Here is a 22,547-nt window from a genome sequence, read left to right on the forward strand (position 1 = left end):
TACTATCCTGGAGCCAACATGGCTATAACAACTCTGCAAGCACTTTTCTGGAAGTAGCAGACCAAATCATTTGGCTCATATAACTTTGCATGCTACCCTGCATGGGTTTTAGAGAGCCTTCAAATAAGTCATATATCAGTATCTCTCTGCAAGTCAGCTTGCCATCAACTGCAACTGGATTTCAAAGCTTCTAACAGTTCAATAAAAGTAGTCTTATTCTTAAGAATCTCCCTTGGAAAATCAGTCAGCCTTGTACTGATTGGCAGTGGCAAAATGAACTTAGATAAGCAAACTGGGTTAAGATCTTATTCTAAACTTGCCTTGAGCTTCCTGATCACTGGGTATCACATAGATCTGAGCCTAAATTATCCTCCTGTGACAGTATCTGCCCTAAATCAAGTCTTTGCAATTTATTCTCATCTCTGTTTTTCTAATCAGTAGACAGACTTGGACCACAAGCCAATAAGTTATTGCCAAAAAGGAACATTAACCTAGTTGCACAAGCCTTCACAAAATTATTTTTGAATCTCTGACAAAGTTTGCCTTGCACTACTTCTCATTCGCTTTCCTCTGAGCAATTATTACATCAGCCAGCAGAGTTGTCAGATTTGATGTCCTTTCCAACAAAGAGGAATTCTTCTTTCTGCACAGAATACTCTCAATCAGTTTTAAATTAGCATCTTAACAAGTTCACTTTTCATCCTAGTCAAAAATGACATCACTGACATCAGAAACACACAGAGAAAGTCCATGATTCTTCCTAGATGTTCAAAGGACAGATAAATGTTACCTCAATACACCAGAGGATCAAAGAAAATTAAGAGTTACAAAAGACACATTAAAAACTTCAAAGGCCACTTTCTATAGTGGTCAGAATGGCCATTACTAAAGCTTGTGGCCAAGATTTTTAGCAGCTCCTTAGGTGAATCCTAAGCTTTTTAAAATGTACAGGTCAAGGACAACTCCTTGGGAGGAATTTTTCAAAAGTGCATATGGAAATTAGTCATCTCATTTTCATTGGTCCTTCATTCCTTTTGAAAATCGTCTTGGATTCCACCTATCAATCCAGAAACAGTGAGTGCAAATCTTAGAGTACTGATCTTTTATGCATTCAGTAAGATACTTCAGTTGCCAGGGAAATAAATTTCTGCATCAGCTTCAGTTTCCAGATTGTTTTAAGATATAGCCCCATTCAGAGTACATTTTAATAGTCTATTCTAGAAGTGACATGGGTATGAATAATAGTCAGAAAGTCGGTATGCATCCTCCTGGAAATTCTTTAAACAACCCAGATACTGGATATGCTTATTGGCTGCTTTGCCCCGATATGATGTCATAGAGGCATGAAGCCGTATAGCATCATCACTTAGAAAACCCCATAGCCCATATCTACTTATTTTACCCAGCATACAGGTCGAACAGTGTATTTATCAGGTGCTTTAAGTATCTGTGCTTTCAATTAGCTCTTCTTAGTTTATATATAATCCCACATAAACTGTTAAAATAATATTAAGGTTTCTCATTTATTAAACAGCTATTCGATATTTTGTTTTCTCCTTGTCCACTGTGTCTCAGTGCCTTATTTACTTCACACTATTCAACTCCTGCTATGGCGAGAGAGCGAAATATTTCCTCATATTTTCTCTGACAGTAGTCACTTAGTATTATCTGAGTGCTTCTCAAATGATGTTTTTTCAACAGCATGGTTGAGAAATGGGGGCACAGAAATTAAGGTCAAATTTCAGCTAAGTGTTGGCTGCCCAAATTGAAATTCTGAAGACCTGATTTACTTAAGTCATTCAAAGCACATCTCCCATTGACTTCAGTTTCAGTTGAGTGCTCATCACATCTTCAAAATTAGACCGTAGAGAGTGCCACATTGGGTGCCCAGAAAATGAGGAATACACAATTAGTGACTGTGGAAAGTTTGGTGTAAGTTAGTTGACTAGCATCAAATAGGAACTCTGGCAGAAAGAATCCAATTTTCCAGTGTAGCGTTTTAACTGTCTTAACCATGAGGTTGCTCTTTCTTTACATGCAATCAGCTTCCTAATTTACTATAAAATTTCCAGATTATGCAATAAATGAAGCAGACAGTAGTCTCTCCTTCCTTCCAGAACCCTGTGAAAAACATGAGATTGGAATGGGACTCATTACCTGTGGGTTTCACAGATACTTGGATACAGCAAAGAATATTGAGACTGAGGAGTCTTGAGTTCCATTTCAGGCTCAGGAGGGGAGTGTGCTCTAGTAGGCGTCAATTCTTCTGCCTGTTTTTTCTCCGAGCTTGAGCATTGTGTCTGAGCCCCACACAGCCTGTCACTGTCTTTGTCCCAAACCTATATCTTCCTCACCTCTGGCTCCTCACGCCATCTCATTCTCCTCACTTATTCAGTCCCAGCCTCCACTCATCAGGCTTTTCATCCAAGTCATAGTCTCATTGCCCACCAACCCTGGCTTTATCTTTCTGACCACTTGTCTGATCTGTCTTTCTTTCTTCGCCTGTGGCCACCCTTTGGCCCACATTCTTTGTCCCATTAACTTCTGGTCCCAGCCTCCTTCTCAGATCTCCTAGTCTGATTTCAGAGAACTCCAAATCTTTGCTTATACTGTCCCATTTTCCCCTCACTCTCTGGTTCCTTGTCTGATCTCTCTCATTTCTCCCCCCTGCCCCACTTGGCTCCTGTCCCAGTCTTCTTGTCCATTGAGTCCTATGCTCATTCTCTAGTGTCCTGTCTCAGGAGTTGTCAGGGCAGTGGCGTTACTGCTACTTTTACTTCTGTGCTACTGCTAGCAGTGGCATAGCCTTCAGAACTGAGCAGCTGGGGAGTGGCAGCTGCTGACCAGGAGCCCAGCTCTGAAGGAGAGAGCTGCTGCCAGCAGTATCAGGGGAGAAAAAAGGGTGGCATGTTATGGTATTGACACCCTTACTTCTGTGCTACTGCTTTGCAGAGCTGGAACCTCAGTCAGCAGCTGCCATTCTCTGGCCACCCAACTATGAAGGCAGCAGCATAGAAAGGTGGTATGGTTTGCTACTGCCACACTTCTGTACTGCTGCTGGTGGTGTGCTGACTTCTGGGATGAGTGCCCAGTCAACTGCCATTGCTCTCCAGCCATCCAACTTGAAGTCAGCACAGAAGTAAGGATGGTAATACCACGATCCCTTAAAATAGCCTAGTGACTCCCCTGCAACTCACTTTTGGATGAGGACTTCCTGTTTGAGAAGTGGTCATCTCTCCCCAAGAAATCTTTATAGGGTTAAAGCACACAAAAGAGCAGATTTCATAGTCCTTAACACGTGTTTCATGATCGTGAACTTAGTAGAGCCCTATTTACATAGCTTTAGCATATGGCAGGAACCCTTTGTTTCAAAACGTGGCTCCCAGACTGATTTATGGAAAAATACTGAGATCCCAAAATGGAGTCCAGAGACATGAGTTCTGGTCACATGTCTTTGTAGAATTATAGCAACCATTGCTTACAGGCTGGCCAAAACACCCACAGGAAGGTAAAGCTGTCCCACAGGCCATTGTCTTTGTTGAGGGGCCATCTGCCCCATGTGACTTCATCGTTGTATCTGAAAGGCTGGCTGTATCTGAAAGAATAAGCTCATTAGAATTACAGATCCCTAGTCAATATTGAAACTTCAGATACAAAAACAATTCATGCATATAAATTGGATAATCCTATTTGGCAAACCATAATTTTCTGACGGTACCTCACGTGATTTGTTTTTTACAAAAGGCATCATCATTACTCTGTAATCCTGTTGTTATATCACTGTGAAGAATACAGGGTACAGTATCACAAATGTAATAGACTGAAAAATTCTAAACAAAATAAAAACTGGAAGTTAAAGGGCTTTAAATACAGCACACAGTGTTCTAAAACAACAAGAAATATATGGATTTGAGCATAGAGGAAACTTTAATTCTTTCATACAGAATGTACATACTGAATTCCTTTTTGTGTGTTTTTTTTTTTTAGTTAGGTGTGTGGTTTTCCCTGGGTTGTGCCTATTTAGCGTTGGAAGACTATGATGGTGCTGCCAAAGCATTTCAGCGCTGTGTGACGTTGGAACCTGAAGTATGTACAATTTACCGATGACTTGATTCACGCTGGGTATGTCTACACTGTGGGGGTTTTCCAGGATACCAGAGGTATCCTGGAAAAACTCTGCTGCGTCCAGGGAACGCATTTTCTCTTCCGCCTTTTTTTTTTCTTCCAGAAGTGCAAACACGCTTCCATGAGGAAGAAAGGATCTTCCAAAAGAGGGCGATTTTTCCAAAATTTGGCCCAGTGTAGATAGGCCAAATTTCGGAAAAACCTCTTCTGAAAATAAATCTGAAAAAGCTGTAGTTTAGATCTAGCCTCTTTGCTTATCTAATAGTTTATATGGATGTAACTAGGCACTAAAAGAAAAAAAATATTAATTCCTTAGTTCTGATTGTTCAGTTTTTACCCTGTTTGTCCACAAAGGATGTATATTTCTCATGTCACATAAAGACTCGCTTGCCACTTGACTTCATATATTCTGCCAGATAAAGCCCTTGTGGCGTCGTACAACACTAAAACAAAGCAGATAGTACCAAACGTTTTTTATTAAAAAAAAAAAATTAGAAGTGAAGGAGCATATTTTTAAACTGATAATTAATTACCTCTTTAGACTTTAAAGGAGCCTCCTGCACTTTTCAGTCAGCTGTGCTACTTAACCTTTCTGTGGCAATGGCAAATAATCTCAGAAACACTTACTGAAGAAAAGGTAGGTAATTGGCCTTTAGGACTAAATTTAAGGTTGAACTCAATCTTCCACAAATTGAGATCCACCTTTTTATGATCTACCTTTGCAGATCAATGCAGGTGTGAGTCCATCCTTGCCAGGCTTACAGAAATATAATTCAATTGTGCACTTTCTTCTATCAATAAAATTATTGTTCAACTATAAATTAAAGTCAGCTTTTTATTGAAATCATTCTGACTTGTTTGAAGCAGTGCAGTCCTATCTGTATTCAGAGGAATAGACCATTTGATTTCCTGATGGCTTAAATGGGACTAGTTATATGAGTAAAGGGTTCAGGATTAGGCTCTTAGTCCATCTACACCTAAAACTTAGGTTGACCTAGCTATGTTGATCAGTTGTATGAAAAATCAGCGAGGAGTCCTGTGGCACCTTATAGACTAACTGAAGTGTTGGAGCATAAGCTTTCGTGGGCAAAGCATCTGACGAAGTGGGTCTTGCCCACGAAAGCTTATGCTCCAACACTTCAGTTAGTCTATAAGGTGCCACAGGACTCCTCACCGCTTTTGAAGATTCAGACTAACACGGCTACCCCTCTGATGTATGAAAAATGTATACCCTGCAAGAGACATAATTAGCCTAACCTCAAGCCCCAGTATAGACACAGTGAAGTTGATGGAAGAATTCTTCTCTAGACCTAGCTATCTCTGTTCCAGAGGATAGATTTGCTATAGCAATGGAGAAACACTTTGCATCTCAGTAGCAAGTGTCTTCAGTACTGTATGACAACAGTGTAGCAGCAGCACTGCAGCTGTGCCATTATAGCACTTGTAGTGTGAACGTACCCTTAGTAATAGCAGGTGAAATTTCATTCTGTGCATAAGTCTATCATAAGACCAGTATACTAGTTAAGTCTAACCTAAGCCTGCAAGACACTGGAGCCTTGAATGGTCCATATGGCTGCTGTCTTAAGCTCAAGAGTGAATTTCACTGAAATATTCTGGTTCTCTTCTTATTTTGGATTTAGACCATTTTTACTTCTGACTTCAACAGACTTACTCCAGATTTTCATCAGTGTAATTGAAAACAGAATCAGACTCAATATATGGAGTGCTAGAATAGAATTAATTTAAGTATTGCCATTTAAGCATTTATCTTATTTGACTATTGCTACAATGTTATTTATTGTGCAAATTTAATATTTTTAATTCATGTCATTGCAACCTTAGTATTTAACATGTATTTGTATTTATTAATATATATGTACATGAACAGGAAAATTCATCATGTAAATCTAGTATAATTTCATGTGCTGTTCAGATTGTTTTTCCCAAATAAGCAGAATGTCTTTGATTTTTTTTAACTATTTTTGTAATTGCAGAATGCTGAAGCCTGGAACAATTTATCAACTGCATATATCAGATTGAAACAAAAGTAGGTACTTCAAAAGCTTTAGGGAATACTGCTTCCAAAATAAATATTTCAGATTTTCTTTTTCCCAACACGGATATTATTCTCACAGTTGGGTTTACTCATTAATACCAGCCCTCTACTCTTTTTTGTAGTCTCCCATTAGGTGTCCTTCAATGACTCTCATTAAAAATTAATCACCATTCAGCAGATAGAGATGCATACACATAATAGTCTACTTTTTGGTTTTTTCCTCTAAATTAACCATTAATAGATGAAACCCAGACTCAAATCACCTAATTCAGATTTCTGTAATTTGAGACTTTAATATTATAAAGTTTCCTATAGATGCCTTTTGATAATATTCTCGCAAGGGCTTTATATTAGAAGAACAGGTTAATTGAGAGAATTTTCTGTACTTGTCTGTGCTATTTATTTTCTGTACTTGTCCTGGTGTCTTTGTGAAAGTCTTGAAGTTACTTCACCCTCAGAAATCAGGAAGCTTGAATCATACAGTTACTTATGTATTCATTGTGCCTGTTGAACTCTGAAAAGGACAGCTTGTTGCCAGTTCACAAGCCAGGCTGGTTATGCAGTCACTCAGGCTTTGTGTATACTTACCTGGAAGGAGGAATTAAGATACACAACTCCAGCTACATTAATTGCGTAGCTGGAGTCAGTGTACCTTAATTTGACCTTGGTGCTGTCTCCACAGCGGGAGGTGGATGGGTGCGTTCCTTACTCCTTGCAAATCAAGGAGTATTGGTGCTGACCGGGGCAATCTCAGCGTTCAAGTTGGTGAGTCTTTACTAGACCTGCTAAATCAAACTCCAGAAGATCAAATGCCAGAGCATAGGGATGTAAGCGACTAGTCGACTATTCAATATGCATATGCTTATAGTTGCCCCCCCTACCCCCCCTCCCCCGCCTCTATCAGAAAGAGGCAGCAAGGTAGGGGAAGCAGGAGCCAGTGCTGGAGGGAATCTGTTTAAAACTGGTTCCCCCCAGCGCTGTCTCTGTGGGGGTGGAAGGAACTGGAGGTGCTTCCATATTGGAAATGTAGCAAGAGAAGGGATCTTGTACATTCCAGAAGAAGTGCTGTGTCAAAGTCAGACAGGACTCACAGATTTGTCAGACCGCTCTGTTTATTTCAGCAAAGCTCTGCTAAAATGCATCCAGAAAATGTGAGCCTCAAACAAGGTTCAAACCCCTTGATTTATACAGTCAAAAGGCCAAGTTAACAGGATCAAAAGAGGGGCAAAACTTCACATTATTAGTGTGGTTAAGTATCTTCATTTCAATATCAAGCACACAGCAATCTCCTGTCCATATCTCCTTGATTATCTGGAATTGCTTTCTGCCTAACACCTAATGTTCCTTTTCCTGTTAAACTTAGGCCCATCTGGCTAGCACCTTGATCTGCATACCTACAATCAACATTAACATACTTTTCTTCTTCCTCTTAAAAGACAAACAGAATTCCTTCAACTTATTCAATTATTACAGCACAATTCATCTTTCTCTTACAGTATAATTCTTTCTACTTTCACAGCTGCGAGGAGCACGGGGCCAGCCGGGGACTGCTTGAGTCCCCTGCTTGCCATGTCCTCCATGTGCATTTTGCTTTTGAAATGTAGCAAGAGTCAGTGTTGCTCTTGCTACATTTCAGAGGCAGTGGCGCCCTTATCGACTAATCGAGTAGTCAATGGAAATTCCATCAACTATTCGATTAGTTGATTAATCTAAATTTAACATCCCTATCAGAGCATCAATCTTCCTGCTAGTGAAGACGTGGTCTCAAAATGCAGTGTTTTAATTCAGAAGTAGTTAATGCACAGTATTTTTTTTCCAGTCAAAGGATGTTGTTCTCTTTGGCACCTACATCAGAATGATTTTTGCCTGTCCATTTACAGCACGGGACTAAGGCACTATTTAGCAATCTATTCTACTTAACTTTTTTTTTTTTACTATGACTTCAATTTTATGGTATTGTCTGGGTATACTGAAAGAAGAATGGAGACAAGTGATATGGGTTTTAATCAGACACAACTTTATTATACAGATGTCTGGGACTACACAGCAGATGAAAACTGGTGTGCAGGTCAATCCATATTACTTTTAATCATTACTTGGGGCTCCCCTAGCCTCCTTTTATTTCCATCCCGGTCCCCCACCAACTCAGTGCTTGGACCTTATCATCTACCACCTTTGTAGGAGGTATAAGGTGGACAATGACAATAGAGGGCGGGGGGGGGGGGAGAGTTTGTCCCCCTGCCATACCAGTCAAGAGTACCTGAAACGCCTCCCCCATTCAGGGTTGTTTTTTTTTTTTTTTTTTTTCCCCCAAGGATCTCCTTTTAAGTCCTTTCCATGCCATTTATTTGATCTCTGGATGCCTTCCCGGTGGAGTACCTGCATTGTATCTCCACCCAACCTTATGAAATAAGTTACCATATATGGCCTACCATATATTCTTCATATCCAAAAAGGTTCTCCCGGGTCCTTGCTGGGAGAAGGCAAAAAACTCACTCCACTGAAACTGTATGCAAGAGCAACTAGCATGATGTCCACAACAGGTCCTAACCCAACTTGATGTTTGCCTCTACTAGTAGAAGGAATCTGGTTGTTGGCTTTCCTTGCTGCATGTAATAAGGAAGGGTTTGTATCTTTAAATCTTTCAAACCCCACATTCTTGAAGAAGTGAGTGAATGCTACCAAATGCCTACCTCTTTGCAGCAGTTTCTGACTTCCTCTCCTTCAGACATAAAGCAGACAGTCTTTCTCCAGTAAGCCCTGACAGCCCCTCTCCATGTTTTTGTGGTGTAGTTATTATCCAGAGAAACTTATGCCAAAATTGTGAAGTATTTCATGCCCTTAACAGACACAAAAAATATTAAGTGTTGAAAATTTTTTTTGTTGTGCTGTGAAATGTTGTCACTTTCATATTTCCTTCCCTGGTAATAACTGAGCATTAAAAAGCTGTTTTATTTTTCAAAAATCAATTACAACCTCAGTGAGAGGTTGATTGTGTTGTCGTCATTAGTTGGCAGAATTCAGTTTCTAGATTAAAAATATCAATACAAATGGCCTAAAGTGCTCAAATAACACCTGCTTTCTAGTTTCTTTTCTTATATAATATTGTTGCATGTATTGTATTATTTTCTTTATATGCATAACAGAAATACTGTCCATTATACTAGTGCTCCTTTCATTGCTTTTAATCAGAAAAGCGCTAAAACTCTATTTATCGCTTTTGGTTAATGACAATAATATTTGTGCATCTTGATCAAAACCTTATGTTTGATCAGTCAAGTATTTGTAGACAACTTAAGACAGTAAATTATGTTGTTTTTCTTTTGAGGATTATGTGTGAGGGGAGATTGATGGAGTATTTTCATTTTCTGTGATTACTTAAGTAAAGGGCTAACAATGTCTTTTGCAAAGGAAGGCATATAAAAAATGGCTCAACACCGGAGGTTGAGTTCTCAGGAAGCAAACCCATGGTCTGCTTGTGTGGCTGTTCCAGGGACATAGGAATTGAAAGTGGTCAAAGACCACTGATCCAATATATGTCTCTAGAACAGTAATAGAGGAGAAATTATTGTGGCAAGGCCAACAGCCATGTCATTCTCACTAAGGACAATTGGTATCGGAGAGAGAGAAACACACACATCTGTGGAATTAACTGGTTTGAGTGGAAGGGATTGAAAGAAAGTGATTCCCAGACTTTCATGTAAATTCTGAGCAACTAATCTTAATGTTGCATCAGTTTTCAAAATGTATTTGTGAATTATGTAGCCTTTAAGTAAATACAAAATGCTTTTAATATATTAAATACCAAATATTTTCTTTTTATTCTTAACTAGAAACAAAGCATTTCGCACTCTTCAAGAAGCGCTCAAGTGTAACTATGAACACTGGCAGATTTGGGAGAACTATCTTGTTACCAGTACAGACTTTGGAGAGTTTTCAGAAGCAATAAAAGCTTATCATCGGCTCATGGATTTACAAGAAAAGTACAAAGATGTGCAGGTCAGACAGATTACTTTTTATGTTTTTACATGTTCATATATAGTCTTTTTCTTTTCTTTTTTTTTTGTAGCGGTTATTTGCATCATTATCAAGAACATTTCAATACTGATAGCATTATTTGCAATGAAAGATATCCAGGCAAGTCTGCTTCTTTATGAGACTTTGATTATAAAGAGGGGAGATGAAAACAGTACTCTGGCTTTGGGGAAGAGTAGATTTAGAGTTTGCTGCTCAGGTCCCTCCCTAAATTAAACTGTTGGGGATTTTTTTCATATTTCATGCACTGTTACGTATCTCACTGTAATTATTAATACAGATTGTTTTAAACCATTCAGCTGTAGTAAGGTTATGATTTTTTCCCCATACATTTGAAAGTGAATATCTTATAAAAGCAAACCTTTGCAAATGAATTAAATTTCATGTATTGAAAAATATGTAATTGTGATTTTAAACCTGCATAATCCACAACTGAAAATGTAATGGATGAACTTTATATGCCTTTCACTACAGTAAATGAAAGCTATTGTTGGTATGTTTGTTTTTTAATATTAAATGTGCTTTATAGCCATGACAAACATTGAGTTTGATCCTGCAATGTGAAGAACAATCTATACTATGGTAGTCAAAAGGAATCTTGCTTGCCTTTCTTGTTTTGTTGGTTTACTTTTTAAGTGCCAGAAGTGCTCAAGTATTAGTATTAATCAGTTGTATAAAACTGCCACACGCAAGTCAGTGGTGGTTCCGTATCAGTAAAATCAGTCACATTTGAGATATCTAACACTGAAATGTTTTAAAGCTCTCTCGTGTATTTCAAGCACAAATCAATATCTATGGAAACTATAGTGTTCCATATGGAAAGGATTAGTCTGTTGGCAGCTACGATGCTGTAATTAGCAAGGAATCCTGTTTATTCATGGAGACATAGTGTAAATTTTCTAGATATGAAGTGACTTTCTGAATTACTAATTCAGATAATATTTGTGTTATACAATACAGTCCAGAACTGATCCTAATATCACTCTGGTTGATCAAATTATCATTAGCCTAACAGAGTAAAATGTCCTGCATTCACATAACATGTCAAAAAGTGTGCCTTTTCTGCTGTGAGACTTCACGTGTTTTGTGCTGGTACATGCTCCTTTCAGAATCAAGTGTGTTTTTAGGATTGTATTTTGGATATTCACTTACGCTTTTAGCATAGTGGTTAGAATGATTTTCCATTTTGTTACATAATTTTCCTTTCTGTTCTGTTCTCCCATACAATTTTCAATCACAAACTGTTTTTTGTTTTTTTAGGACTGTATCAATTTTAGATGTCCTGAGTTTCCATTTATGGTGTCCTAGTAGAAAGGAACCTTCAAAAGTCTTCCAAGTTTCTGCATATTCTCTTTAACGTAGCTTTATGCAATTAGAGGGATTTTCATATGTGGTTGTGAACAACCCTAAATCTGATTAAGAATTACAGGAAGGCTTATATCAATAATTGCTTAGAGAGGTACAAAGTACTCTCATAGCTAAAAATATATAGATAAAAACAAATAGACTGTAGATGTGGCTAAGTGGAAGTTGGTGTGTGTAATGCCTCTTTCCATGCCAACACAACTTGATGTTCTTGATAGATACATTCAGCTGTATTAATTGACATGTCAAGAAAGAAAGGGGGAAGAACATAAACATTGGACAAATCAGTATAAAATAACAATCTAAATTAGGAGGCTACATATAAATTAGTGCATAATGCTTTAACAGTACAAGTCCTTGACCCATACGTTAAAAAAAACAAGGAGTCCAGCTGCACTTCAAAGACTTAACACATTTATTAGAGCATTAGAGAATAAGTTTTTGTGAGCGATGACACACTCCCTCAGATGGTGAAGAGAAAAATCCCCTTTTCTCTTCAGAATCTGAGGAAGTGAGTTGAAGCTCATGAAAGCTTATGCTCTAATACCCTAATAAATGTTCGGAAGCTTATGATACCATCTACATGTTTTGTTAGTCTATAAAGTGCTACCAGACCATTTGTTGTTTAAGTTTATCCTAATAAATATGTTAGTCTTTAAAGTGCCACCTGACTCCTTGTTGTTTTTGCGAAAACAGACTAATGCAGCTATCTCTTATACATTAAAAAATCACCCAAGGTGTGCTTCGTAGCCCATTGTTTCAGTATTGTCCGATATAAGACTACATGTACTAATGTATATTTAGTGTGTAATTGAAGTAATTTAGAATATCTCTCTTTTTGTATGCTGTGTTAAGATTCTTAATTTTATTTCAGCATATTATACAAATACGTTTTAAACAAATACAATTTTATTAAAAGGAGTTGGTAATTGAATTATATTATGTTTTCTAGTTGTACACGAGGTCATAGCTTTTCTGTTTTGGACTTGTGACCACACAATGTAATTGTGGGAAAAGATGCTCCTGAGTTATTCTAGTTATCTAATGATATCACAGATCCCTTCAGGGTGGGAAATATAATAGGCTATAGGATATTTTGTGAGATTGAATGTGTACACATTACAGAGGCTATAGTCAAATTATAAAGAGAAAATAATATTCATTCCTATATCTAAAATAACAGTCATCTTGGGAAAACTGAGATGTGGTACACTAACAGTTGATCTTTCCATGGATCACATGTCTAAGCTAACGCTGGAGTTTTTAAGATATTAAAAATGAATATATTAAGTGACAGCACTGCCTTTCATATATAAGAAAGCTTCCTCTCCTTCTCCTTAGCTTACAGCTCCTTCTCAGATTTGCAATATGAACACTTACATTTACAATGTGTACATTTTAAAGCTCATTAATCAGAACAAAAATGATTGAATGGAACATGTTCGCAAGACAGACTGTTGGTCATGGCACCTAGATATTAGTTGAAGGAAAAAACTTGAAGGAGATTCTTTGGCACCTTTTAAGAAACATAACGTTCACCATACATACATACATCTATATTGATCGGTAAGAATTAAGGTTGAATAAAGGGCTATATTATATCAAGTAGTATTAAAAACTGATTCCTGAATAGTGTCACTAAAATCATGTGCATGTTATTCTTAGCATTCCTTTTTATAGTCCTGGCCCTTAAAATTTGACAATTTTTCCCCGATATAAAAAACCTAGATTTACCTGAAATTGTTTGGGTTTCCTAACTCAATGAATTTTTGTATTTTTGGAAAATAAAATGAAAATGTATGTGCATTATTTGAATCATTGCTCTGGGGAGCAATTGGGAATGAGGGGTTCAGTATGTAGGCTGCCTGGGAAAAGAGGACTACTCCAGTCCCCTCTCACCACAACAGCTTGGAGCCAGGTGAGAAGTGTCTTTCCATGGCTGCTGCAGCTCCAGCAGGTACTGCTAAGGGAGTAGTACATGTCCCTCAGGTGGGGCAGGTCAAGGTATGTCTGCCCCCTGCAAGCCCCAGCCAGCGTGAGGAATGCAACAAACTATGTACTTTCCTCTTGTTCCCTGATGGGGAATAGTGAGCAGTGTTCCCATATGAATCAGAGGAGGTAGGAGAGCTTCAGCACTTCCTGCTCTCCCTAAAAGGGCACCTGTGGGCTGGGAGGCTCCAGATTGGGGCAGTCCCAGAGAGGAGGATGTACCCCCAGCCAGCTCCTTGCACTTTCCTGGTGATTCTGTCTTTTTTCTGTGTGGTTTAATGAGAAGCAGACCCGTTCCAGGTAAATCCCATTTTCTTGGCGTATCTAAACCCTTCTTCGAGAGAGGTTCCTATAGGTCTCCACAGCAGGTGTTGGTGCGTCCCAGCGCTGCAGACCAGATTCTTCACAGCAGTGCATGGGGGCCTTGCATTTGTGGCAGGGGAGGAGTATGTGTGCCACTCGGATCTATTGTGCATGCGTGGCCACCCTCCCCCTCAGTTCCTTCTTACCATCCCCAGCTTAAGACTGAGCTCAGCAGTGCTCATCACTCTTCATTAATCCTGTAGATAAGTAGTTAAATTTTTAGTTCTTTCTTCCTCAGTTACCCTATGCCTTATCCAAATTCATCTACCTTAAAACAAAACAAGAAAACCTCCAGTTTTCGCCAACTTAATCTCCCACTGTTTGCATTCACCACAATGCCAGGGTCACCAGGCTTTAAATGTCGTTTGGCCTGTAATGATGACATATCTGTGTCCGATGGGCACGCTAAGTGAAATGCCTCAGGGAGTCCCATGTTCAACAGGACTGCCAGCACTGCACCAAACTTGAGGCGCAGTGGCAGGGACCTCAGCCTGAAAATGATTGTTAGAAAAGGCACAACATCCCTCCTTGGACCTTGGCACACAAGGTCTTGACAAGACTTAAAAAGGGAGGGGAATCCCCAAAGACGGGAGCACAAGGGGCAGTCGCCTAAGCAGCGCACAACCGAAAAATCGGTACCAAGGGCTGAGAGGTCACCTCGCCTCAGCACTTGACACCCTGGGCACTTCTAGCATTGATCAGACTTTCTCCAGGCACGGTACCCACGGAGCCCGTACTGAGGCTACAAGCCCTTCTGTGCCTGCCTCTCGTGTCTCGGCACATACTATAGCACCAAGTAACCAGACTGTTGAACTCTCAGCACCAATGCCTATTGCCACTGTACCACAGCAACCAGCCATGCAGTTCATCAGCACTGTCCCACCAATAGCATCATATCTACCTCAGCACTGCATCCCACATTGGTGCCAACCACAACCACGCCAGCCCTGGTACCGTTCATGGTACCAACTACTCTGGCACCCAGGTATTTACACCGGGGAGACCTTGCTGTTTCATCTACATTTAATTCTCCATTCCTTAGTACCAACAAGTCACCTCCATCAGTGTTACCAAAACATGTCTCATCACCTCCACTTTTCTCCAGCGATGATGACAATGAGGAGGGGCTATCATTCTCACCCCAGTTATTGCCCAGTACCGAAATATGTGTCTTCAACTCATCCCACCTTTAAGCATCCAGTGAGCATGCCCCTCTGAGGTCCATACCCGTGGATGCCACCGCCTGTGCATTATGCTGCATAGTGGCAATATTGGACCCCATGGGCATGACTACCTAAAGACATTCAGAAAAAGAAACGTTCCCAGCCTGTACCCTCTCCTCCACCTCAGTCTCCACAGAGGAAGCAGCAGGAAACTGCTGATCCACAGTCTTGCAAGTCAGGCCTGGCTACATCCCCAGATACAAATTCATTGTCTTCACCTGATGAGGCAGCCATGCCACTGCCTCCAACTATAGCTGATGACTTTATTCCCTTTCAGGATCTCTTTAGAGGGTTTGCAGCTGACCTGAATATTGCTATGGAGGAGGTGCAGGAGACACAGCACGAGTTCACCAATATCCTCCAAGCCATGCCATTGGCCAAGATACTTTGCCCATTAATCCAGCCGTTATGAAGCCTGCCAAAACTGTGTGGCAGACACTGCCTCTATCCCCCCCAGCCTGTAAGAGGGCGGATAGGAAATACTGTGTTCCCCCAAAAGGGTCGAAATTCCTCTTCACCCCCTGCTCTCAAATTCTCTGGTAGTGGATGCCACCCATCAGAGGAACAAGCAGCATCTGCCTCGATCCATCCTGGCTGATAAAGACAGCAAAAGACTGGATTTGTTTGGTAGGAAAGCCTACACCTCATCCATGTTGCAGTTCAGAGTTGACAGTTATGCCACACTCCTTAGTAAATATGATTTTAATGACTACTCAAAGTTCAGCACTTTTATTGAGGGATATATCCGAAGCCAACAATCAAGAATTCAAGGTGATCATTGTGGAAGGCCATGCAATATCACCAACAGCTCTACAAGCTTTTCTCAATGCTGCAGATACCTCCACCAGATCAACAGTAACTGCAGTCATTATGAGATGGGCCTCCTGGCTTAACTCTTCAGCGTTTCCTCATGAAATTCAGGCAACTGTGGAGGACTTACCATCCGAGGGTGAAAATCTCTTTTCAGTTGAGACCAGTGAGGTCCTTCGTTCCGTGAAGGATTCCTGGGCGAAACTCCGCTCTCTTGGCATCCACACACCTGCAACCAGAAGGAGGCAGTATAGATACCAACTGTACTTGAGACCAAGGTATCCACCTTACACCTACCAACACCACAGACATTACATCTGATAGGATTGTTTGTAGTATTCATCTATCAGGATACTCCATCCCACCCTCCCACCCTTCTACTCTGTTCCCCTTTAGGGACCACTCTCATCAGGCTATCTTGAAACAAAAGGTCAAACAACTCCTATAATTCAGCACTATAAAAGTGGTCCCACAGGAATATCATGGGAGAGGATTTTATTCACATTATTTCCTCTCGCAGAAAAAGACTGGAGGATAGCATCCAATTTTGGACCGTAGAGCCCTTAACACATTCGTAAAAAGGCAAAAGTTCAAGATGGTAATGTTAACTACCATTATATCTTCTCTGGAGCTGGATGATTGGTTTTTGTCTCTCGACTTAAGGGATGCCTATTTCCATATTATTATTCATCATGCTCATGGACAATTTCTCCGTTTCATCTTAGGTACACAGCACTACCAATATACTGTCCTACCCTTTGGACTCTCCAGGGCACCAAGACTATTTTCAAAGATGCTGGTGGTGGTTACTGCGTACCTCAAGAAATAGGACATTATTATCTACCCTTATGTCGATGTTTGCCTCATCAAGGCAAGAACTGAGTATGACTTTCATCGCAGCACTTATCTCATCCAAAAATATTTTCAATCTTTTGGCATTTTAGTAAAGGAGACAAAATCAGTGCTCACACCGTCTCAATCCACACAATTCATTGTAGCACATCTCGATTCAACTATTGCTATATTCTCTCTATGGCAAGACAGGTTTTTAAAGATTCTCAATCTAGTTCTAAGCTGCTCCTAATGCAGCCTGTCCTCATGCACAACTGTCTTCAGCTTCTAGGCCACATGGCATCCTGAAACCCTGTTGTTCCAAATGCTTGTCTCTTCATGAGATGCCTTCAGGGCTGGCTCAGGTTGACCTACAAACCAAATCTCCACCCTCTAACCAAAATCCTCTCTCTTCCTCCCACAGTAAAAAGTGCAATATTATGGTGGACAAAACCAGAGAATCTGTGCCTAGGAATCCCCTTTCAAATTCCAAAACCCATGGTAGTCATCACTACAGATACCTCTTTACAGGGTGAGGAGCGCACATAATACTTCATGACTCAGGGCCTATGGACACCAACAGAATGGGTGCTACACATCAATGTCCTTGAGCACAGAGCCATTCAGCTCACTTGTCAACATTTCCTTGTAGCCTCTTTCTGGCCCCGGCAACCATTGTTCCCTCTCTTGAACAGAATGGCTCTGTCCTCCAATCATGCTTCCATGCAATCCGAAGGTCCTTTTCCAACCAGGGCTCCAAGTTCCACACCCACAGTTTGTAACACTGCACCAAAAAGCCTGCTACCTAGATGGCTCTCAGAGATAAAGCTACAGTGCTAAACCCAGGTACAAAATGTGCTTCTCCAGAGTAGAGTCCGTTCAACTTGCAAGACATATAGGGGCAAAAGATCACAATTTGTCCACTGGGCTACTCCGTGCAGCAAGCCCAGAGACAGTCACATTACCTGTGACACTTGACTACTATTGCATTTTAAAAACTCCCATCTCGCTATCAGTTTGATTAAGGTACACTTGGCAGCTTTCGCAACATTCCATAAGAAGATTGATGACATCATGGTCTTTGCACATACCAGGTCGAAGCAATTCCTGAAAGGCCTACAAACGTTATACCCAGATGTAACCATTCCACATACACATTGAAATTAAATTTGGGACTTACACCCTCACAAAGCCCCCATTTGAACCCATGGCTACGTGTTCGCTTCTTCACCTATCCTTGAAAATGGCATTTCTAGTGGCGGTAACATCAGCCCATCAGGTAGGGGAAATGGCTGCCCTCGTGGCAGACCTGCCCCCCATACACCATCTTCTTCAACAACAAGGTGTCTCTGTGCACCCATCCCAAGTTCCTCCCCAAGGTCCAATCATCTTTCCACATCAATCAAACCATCCACTTACCTGCTGCTACATGGACCTCAAACTAACTTTTGCCAGGCACTACCCACTTTCTCAGGGACCTCTTTCCTCCAGCAGGGTGGTGCAGGTTGTTTTGTAAATGGCCTACTTACCTGATCTGAAGTCCCTACCTCCATAGGACACATTGCTTTTCAGTCACTTGCTATGGAGCACCCACAGGGATGTGTCTTGAAGAAGAGGTTACTCACCTTTAGCAGTAATTGACGTTCAAGATAAGTATCCCTGTGGGTGCTCCACTACCCTCTGTTCCTCTCTTTTACTTCAGACTCCTTTTTGTTACCAGGCCAGGAGTCCAGGTGGAGAAGGAACTGAGGGAAAAGGTGGCCGTGCATGCACAGTAGTCCCGAGTGGCAGCTGTGCATCTCCCCTTCCATTCATGCACAACCCCCTGCACTGCTGTGAAGAATCCGGTCTGCAGCACTGGAACACATAAACACTGGCTGTAGAGCACCCACGGGGATGCTCATCTTGAAGAACGTCCGTACGTCCGTTTCTGCTAAAGGTGAGTAACCTACTCTTACCTTGCTTGAAGTTATAAGAGGAAGCTGCGTGCCAGATTTGGTAGTCCTAGCTCTTACCGTTTAGGAGGAGTTCTTGAACAAACAGACATATAGTAGCTATATGGTAGATTGCTTATATTTATGATTGCTTTTGTTATTTTTTATATTTCCCTATACTTACTGTGGCAAATACCTTTAATATTGCAAATACTTAGGTAATCTAGTATTAAAGAATCCTGAATGTATGCCATTTGGCAAGTTTTTAGGGCACTCCTGTACAGATTCTCAGCTGATGTAAACTATCTTTACACCAGCTAAGTGTCTGCCTCCCTCAATTGTTTTAACTTCTGGTGTGTATGGGAATGTTATCCGAGGCACTTCCAAACGTGGTAATTACATAACTTTTCACAGAATGCCGATCACTGGAGCCAAGCAGTCAGTGTTGATCTGTTATGTTAACATGCTGAGGATAACAAAGGATACCAGATGCTCTATTGGTGGCTGGGTTGTTTTGCAACATCGCTGTCAGGAGCAAACAGACATGCTGTACTGTCTGTGAATGTGAGTTCAGTGTGCGGCATAACATGAATACAGAATCCCACAGAGGAAACCACATAGAATAAAAATTTCTACTGCCTCTTCCCATTATGTATTATCCTCATATAACTGACTCATGCTGCTAAAATGTTTAGTAATTAGAGGCAGAAGCAAAACTTTTTGTACTTGTGTTTCTGTAAGGACACTCTCCAACAGGGATTTTGAATGAGGAGGTGGAGGCGAGGGTGATTAACATTTTCAAGAGCCACCTATTCTCTGACATGGCTCATTAGTGGTCTCTTCCTTAATTTTAAGCTTTAATTTGGGAAAGTATTTACAGTGAATATATTTACAGGGAGCTGCATTACAGAGTGCTGACTTTGATCACAAGGGACCTGTTATCTGAAGTGCCTTTCCTCACTTGAGCTTTGTCAGCTCAGCTTTGATTAGCATCAGTGCAGCATTTAAACATGTTTTCACGAGTTGTATTTTTATATGAAAGGAATTGTTGTATTTCGCAATTACCTTGTTCTACATTAACTAACATTAATTAAGATGTTTAAGGATATTTTTTCTTGTGCCTTTTTTTTTGTTTGTTTGTTTATAATAAATTAGTATGGGTCACAAAAAATAGGAGAGGAAGTGGAATCCTGGTATAGTGGAACACTTACACACCCAGAGGCTTTGGACAGTGATCCTATGAGGAATAGCTTATTAATCAGACATAAAGAAAATAAAAGATGTTGCTTGCACAGGATCATTTTTAACTTAACATCTATTGAATATGGAGTATTAGCGGACATGGGAATTTAACTTCCCTCTGAGATATTTAAATTAAAGTTTTACCATTACAATTTTTAGTCTGAAGGTAGAAAGTTGTGACTTGATTGCTACCCTGCTTTGGTGTTTGGATGCAATCACATCCAGTTCCAACAAAAATATTAACAACTGTGCAATACAACCAAGACATTATTATGTTTTAGCTCATTTTCAAATTGAACCTTCAGTGTAGTATTTATCTGTTTTTATACTATTGAATGTGATATAGCAATGGAATACAGTGTTATTTACATTACTTATTGCCTTTCAAGGGCATAACTGTTACATGACTCTGTATTTAAAAAAAAATTAGAAATATTAAGGTATACATATTGGAATTTACAGCCCCAGGAGGACCACAACCTGATTAATATTTGGGCATATTATCCACAAAATTATTGTATATTGTTGTCACTCCCTCAGTAACAGCACCAAATATTTTATTTCCTACGACTGTCTTCAAGAGTAAAAGTCTAACTGTTGATCAGAGGAAAAATAGGTCTGCCTTCACACTAACTTAAACAATTATTTAGAAAATATGTATTAATAATTTTGTAAAAGATTAAATAAAAATGTTAGTTTGATATCAACTCTGAATAGAAAGTTTTTGGATTTTTCCACTGGGATGTTTTTTGTGGTTGCTTTTATTTTTCTATTATCTGTGTATAATAGTTCGCAATATTTTAGTAACTTTTGTAATATTGTCATCCATTTTAAAAGTATTATGTACTGACCAGGAATTTGAAATACCTAATTAAGCATCACTTGATTGCTGTTGGTTTTGACCAAATAGTGTAATTCAGTTATACTGTTAAGAAAAACATTTAATTGGAAATACTGAGCTATCATCTAAGTATTTTAAAACTTTAGTCCATTTAAATCTGTTTAAGAACTCCTCTTAAACAGTAAGAGCTAGGACCACCAAAATTGGACAGTCAGTATCCAGCTTCTTCTTGTATCTTAAACGTAAAGCAAAGTAGGAGTTTGGTTGTGCCAGGAATTCAATTGTGTATCTGTCCCCCAGCTGGGGAACATAACACCCCTCCTCTGGTTGTGCCCACTGCAGCTGCAGCAGCCATAGACAGGCATTTCTGACTAAGGATGTTAAATATCGGTTAATTTGCTATCGGTCAGCTCCCGCAGTGGGGCTCTTGTACATTTTAAAGGAGAAATGCGGAACTCTGCATGCAGCCCAGGGCCAGTAGGAAGTCCCACTGATTTTGGGCTGCACGCAAGCGTGCTAGCTTTGAAATGTACAAGAGTCCCCAGTGAGGGCTTTTGTGCATTTCAAAGCAGAAGCACCTTCATGGAGTCTGGGGTCAGCTCCATGTTGCACTGCCAATTTGAAATGCCACGTGGAGCCAGCTGTCCACAGGTTCCATGCAGCATTTCCCCAGAACCCAGAGTCAGCTGGGGACTTCCCAGCTGATCCTGGGTTCTGTGGAAATGCTGAGTGGAGCCTCCAGGATCAGCTGCGGAGTCCCCAGCTAACCCTGGGCTCCACATGGTGCTGGCGCTTTGAAATGTAGAGGCGGCATTTCAAAAGGTCAGCGCCACACAGCTGAGCCGGGCCTCAGCTGTGCGGCGCTGTCACTTTGAAACGCTCAGGATCAGCTGTGTAACGCTGCCACTTTGAAGTACCCCTTCTCCCCCCTCCCCACTCCCTTTGCTGCCTCTATCATATAGAGGCAGCGCAAGGGGGACAGGAATCGACTGGTCGCCTAGTCAACTGACTGTCCAATAAGTATTTGCTTATCAGATAGTTGACTGATCCTTAACATCCTTACTTCTGACCTGGCCACAAGTTGCTGTGGGGTGAGAAGGCTATGGTTGTCCTTTCTCCCCTGGACCGCCTGCATTCCGAACCCCCCTCATCCCAAACTCAACCCCGAAAAAATGATTTAAAGGAAGAAAAAGAAAACTTATTTGATTTAAGGACTTCAAGTGACAAATAAAAGTTGTTTGCGGGCTTAAAGTAATGTTATTTGGAATGTGTAATATTATTGTTATAAATACAACTATTATTATGAACAGCACAGAATATGTAATAACAAGTGTTTTCAATCTCCTGTACACATCTTCATTTTTAGGGGTTCTAAGCTCTTTATATGTTTAGCAGGTGGTGTAGGTACATCAGTGAATCCCTCTGAAGTAATCATAAAAGTAAAGAGAGATAAAGAATATTAAAACTGCAATGCCAAGCACTCAGAAGTTAGAAAATACCAAAACTAGGGTGATCTGTGCAACACACATTACCCCACACTTTTTTCCTACCTGGCTCCCAGCCTCTGACTCTACCCCAGCCTATTCTCTCCACTTCCCTAGTCCAACTCGCTTGTTGCATCTACATTCAAATGAGGCAGCATCCTCCTTACTATCTTAGCCCAGCAGGGGCATTAGCAACATAGGAAAGATTGGGCCCATGCTCTCAACTCCTGTGCCAGCCTCAGCTCAGCT

At 40.4% G+C, this 22,547-nt stretch overlaps 1 protein-coding gene and 1 long non-coding RNA gene across 5 annotated transcripts in view; one reads left to right on the forward strand and one right to left on the reverse strand.

Annotated features, from left to right (window-relative positions):
• The window catches only part of TTC27 (tetratricopeptide repeat domain 27), a 174,329-nt gene that overhangs the window by 131,818 nt on the left and 19,964 nt on the right, over positions 1–22,547 (forward strand). For 2 of the 3 annotated variants that reach the window (XM_006131309.5, XM_025188780.3), the window contains 3 exons: positions 3,988–4,086; positions 6,120–6,172; positions 10,015–10,180. In XM_006131309.5, coding sequence (XP_006131371.3) covers positions 3,988–4,086; positions 6,120–6,172; positions 10,015–10,180 — 318 coding nt within the window. The remainder of the gene's footprint in view (positions 1–3,987; positions 4,087–6,119; positions 6,173–10,014; positions 10,181–22,547) is intronic. The other variant, XM_006131310.5, reaches the window with a different exon arrangement.
• Positions 1–22,547, reverse strand: part of LOC102451684 (uncharacterized) — a 42,742-nt gene that overhangs the window by 17,593 nt on the left and 2,602 nt on the right. For both annotated transcript variants that reach the window (XR_012902858.2, XR_012902857.2), the window contains exon 2: positions 16,097–16,195. This is a non-coding gene — a long non-coding RNA (uncharacterized LOC102451684). The remainder of the gene's footprint in view (positions 1–16,096; positions 16,196–22,547) is intronic.

The sequence above is a fragment of the Pelodiscus sinensis genome, chromosome 3, assembly GCF_052426305.1.
Source record: "Pelodiscus sinensis isolate ZL-2025 chromosome 3, ASM5242630v1, whole genome shotgun sequence".
Classification (NCBI taxonomy): Eukaryota; Metazoa; Chordata; order Testudines; family Trionychidae; genus Pelodiscus; species Pelodiscus sinensis.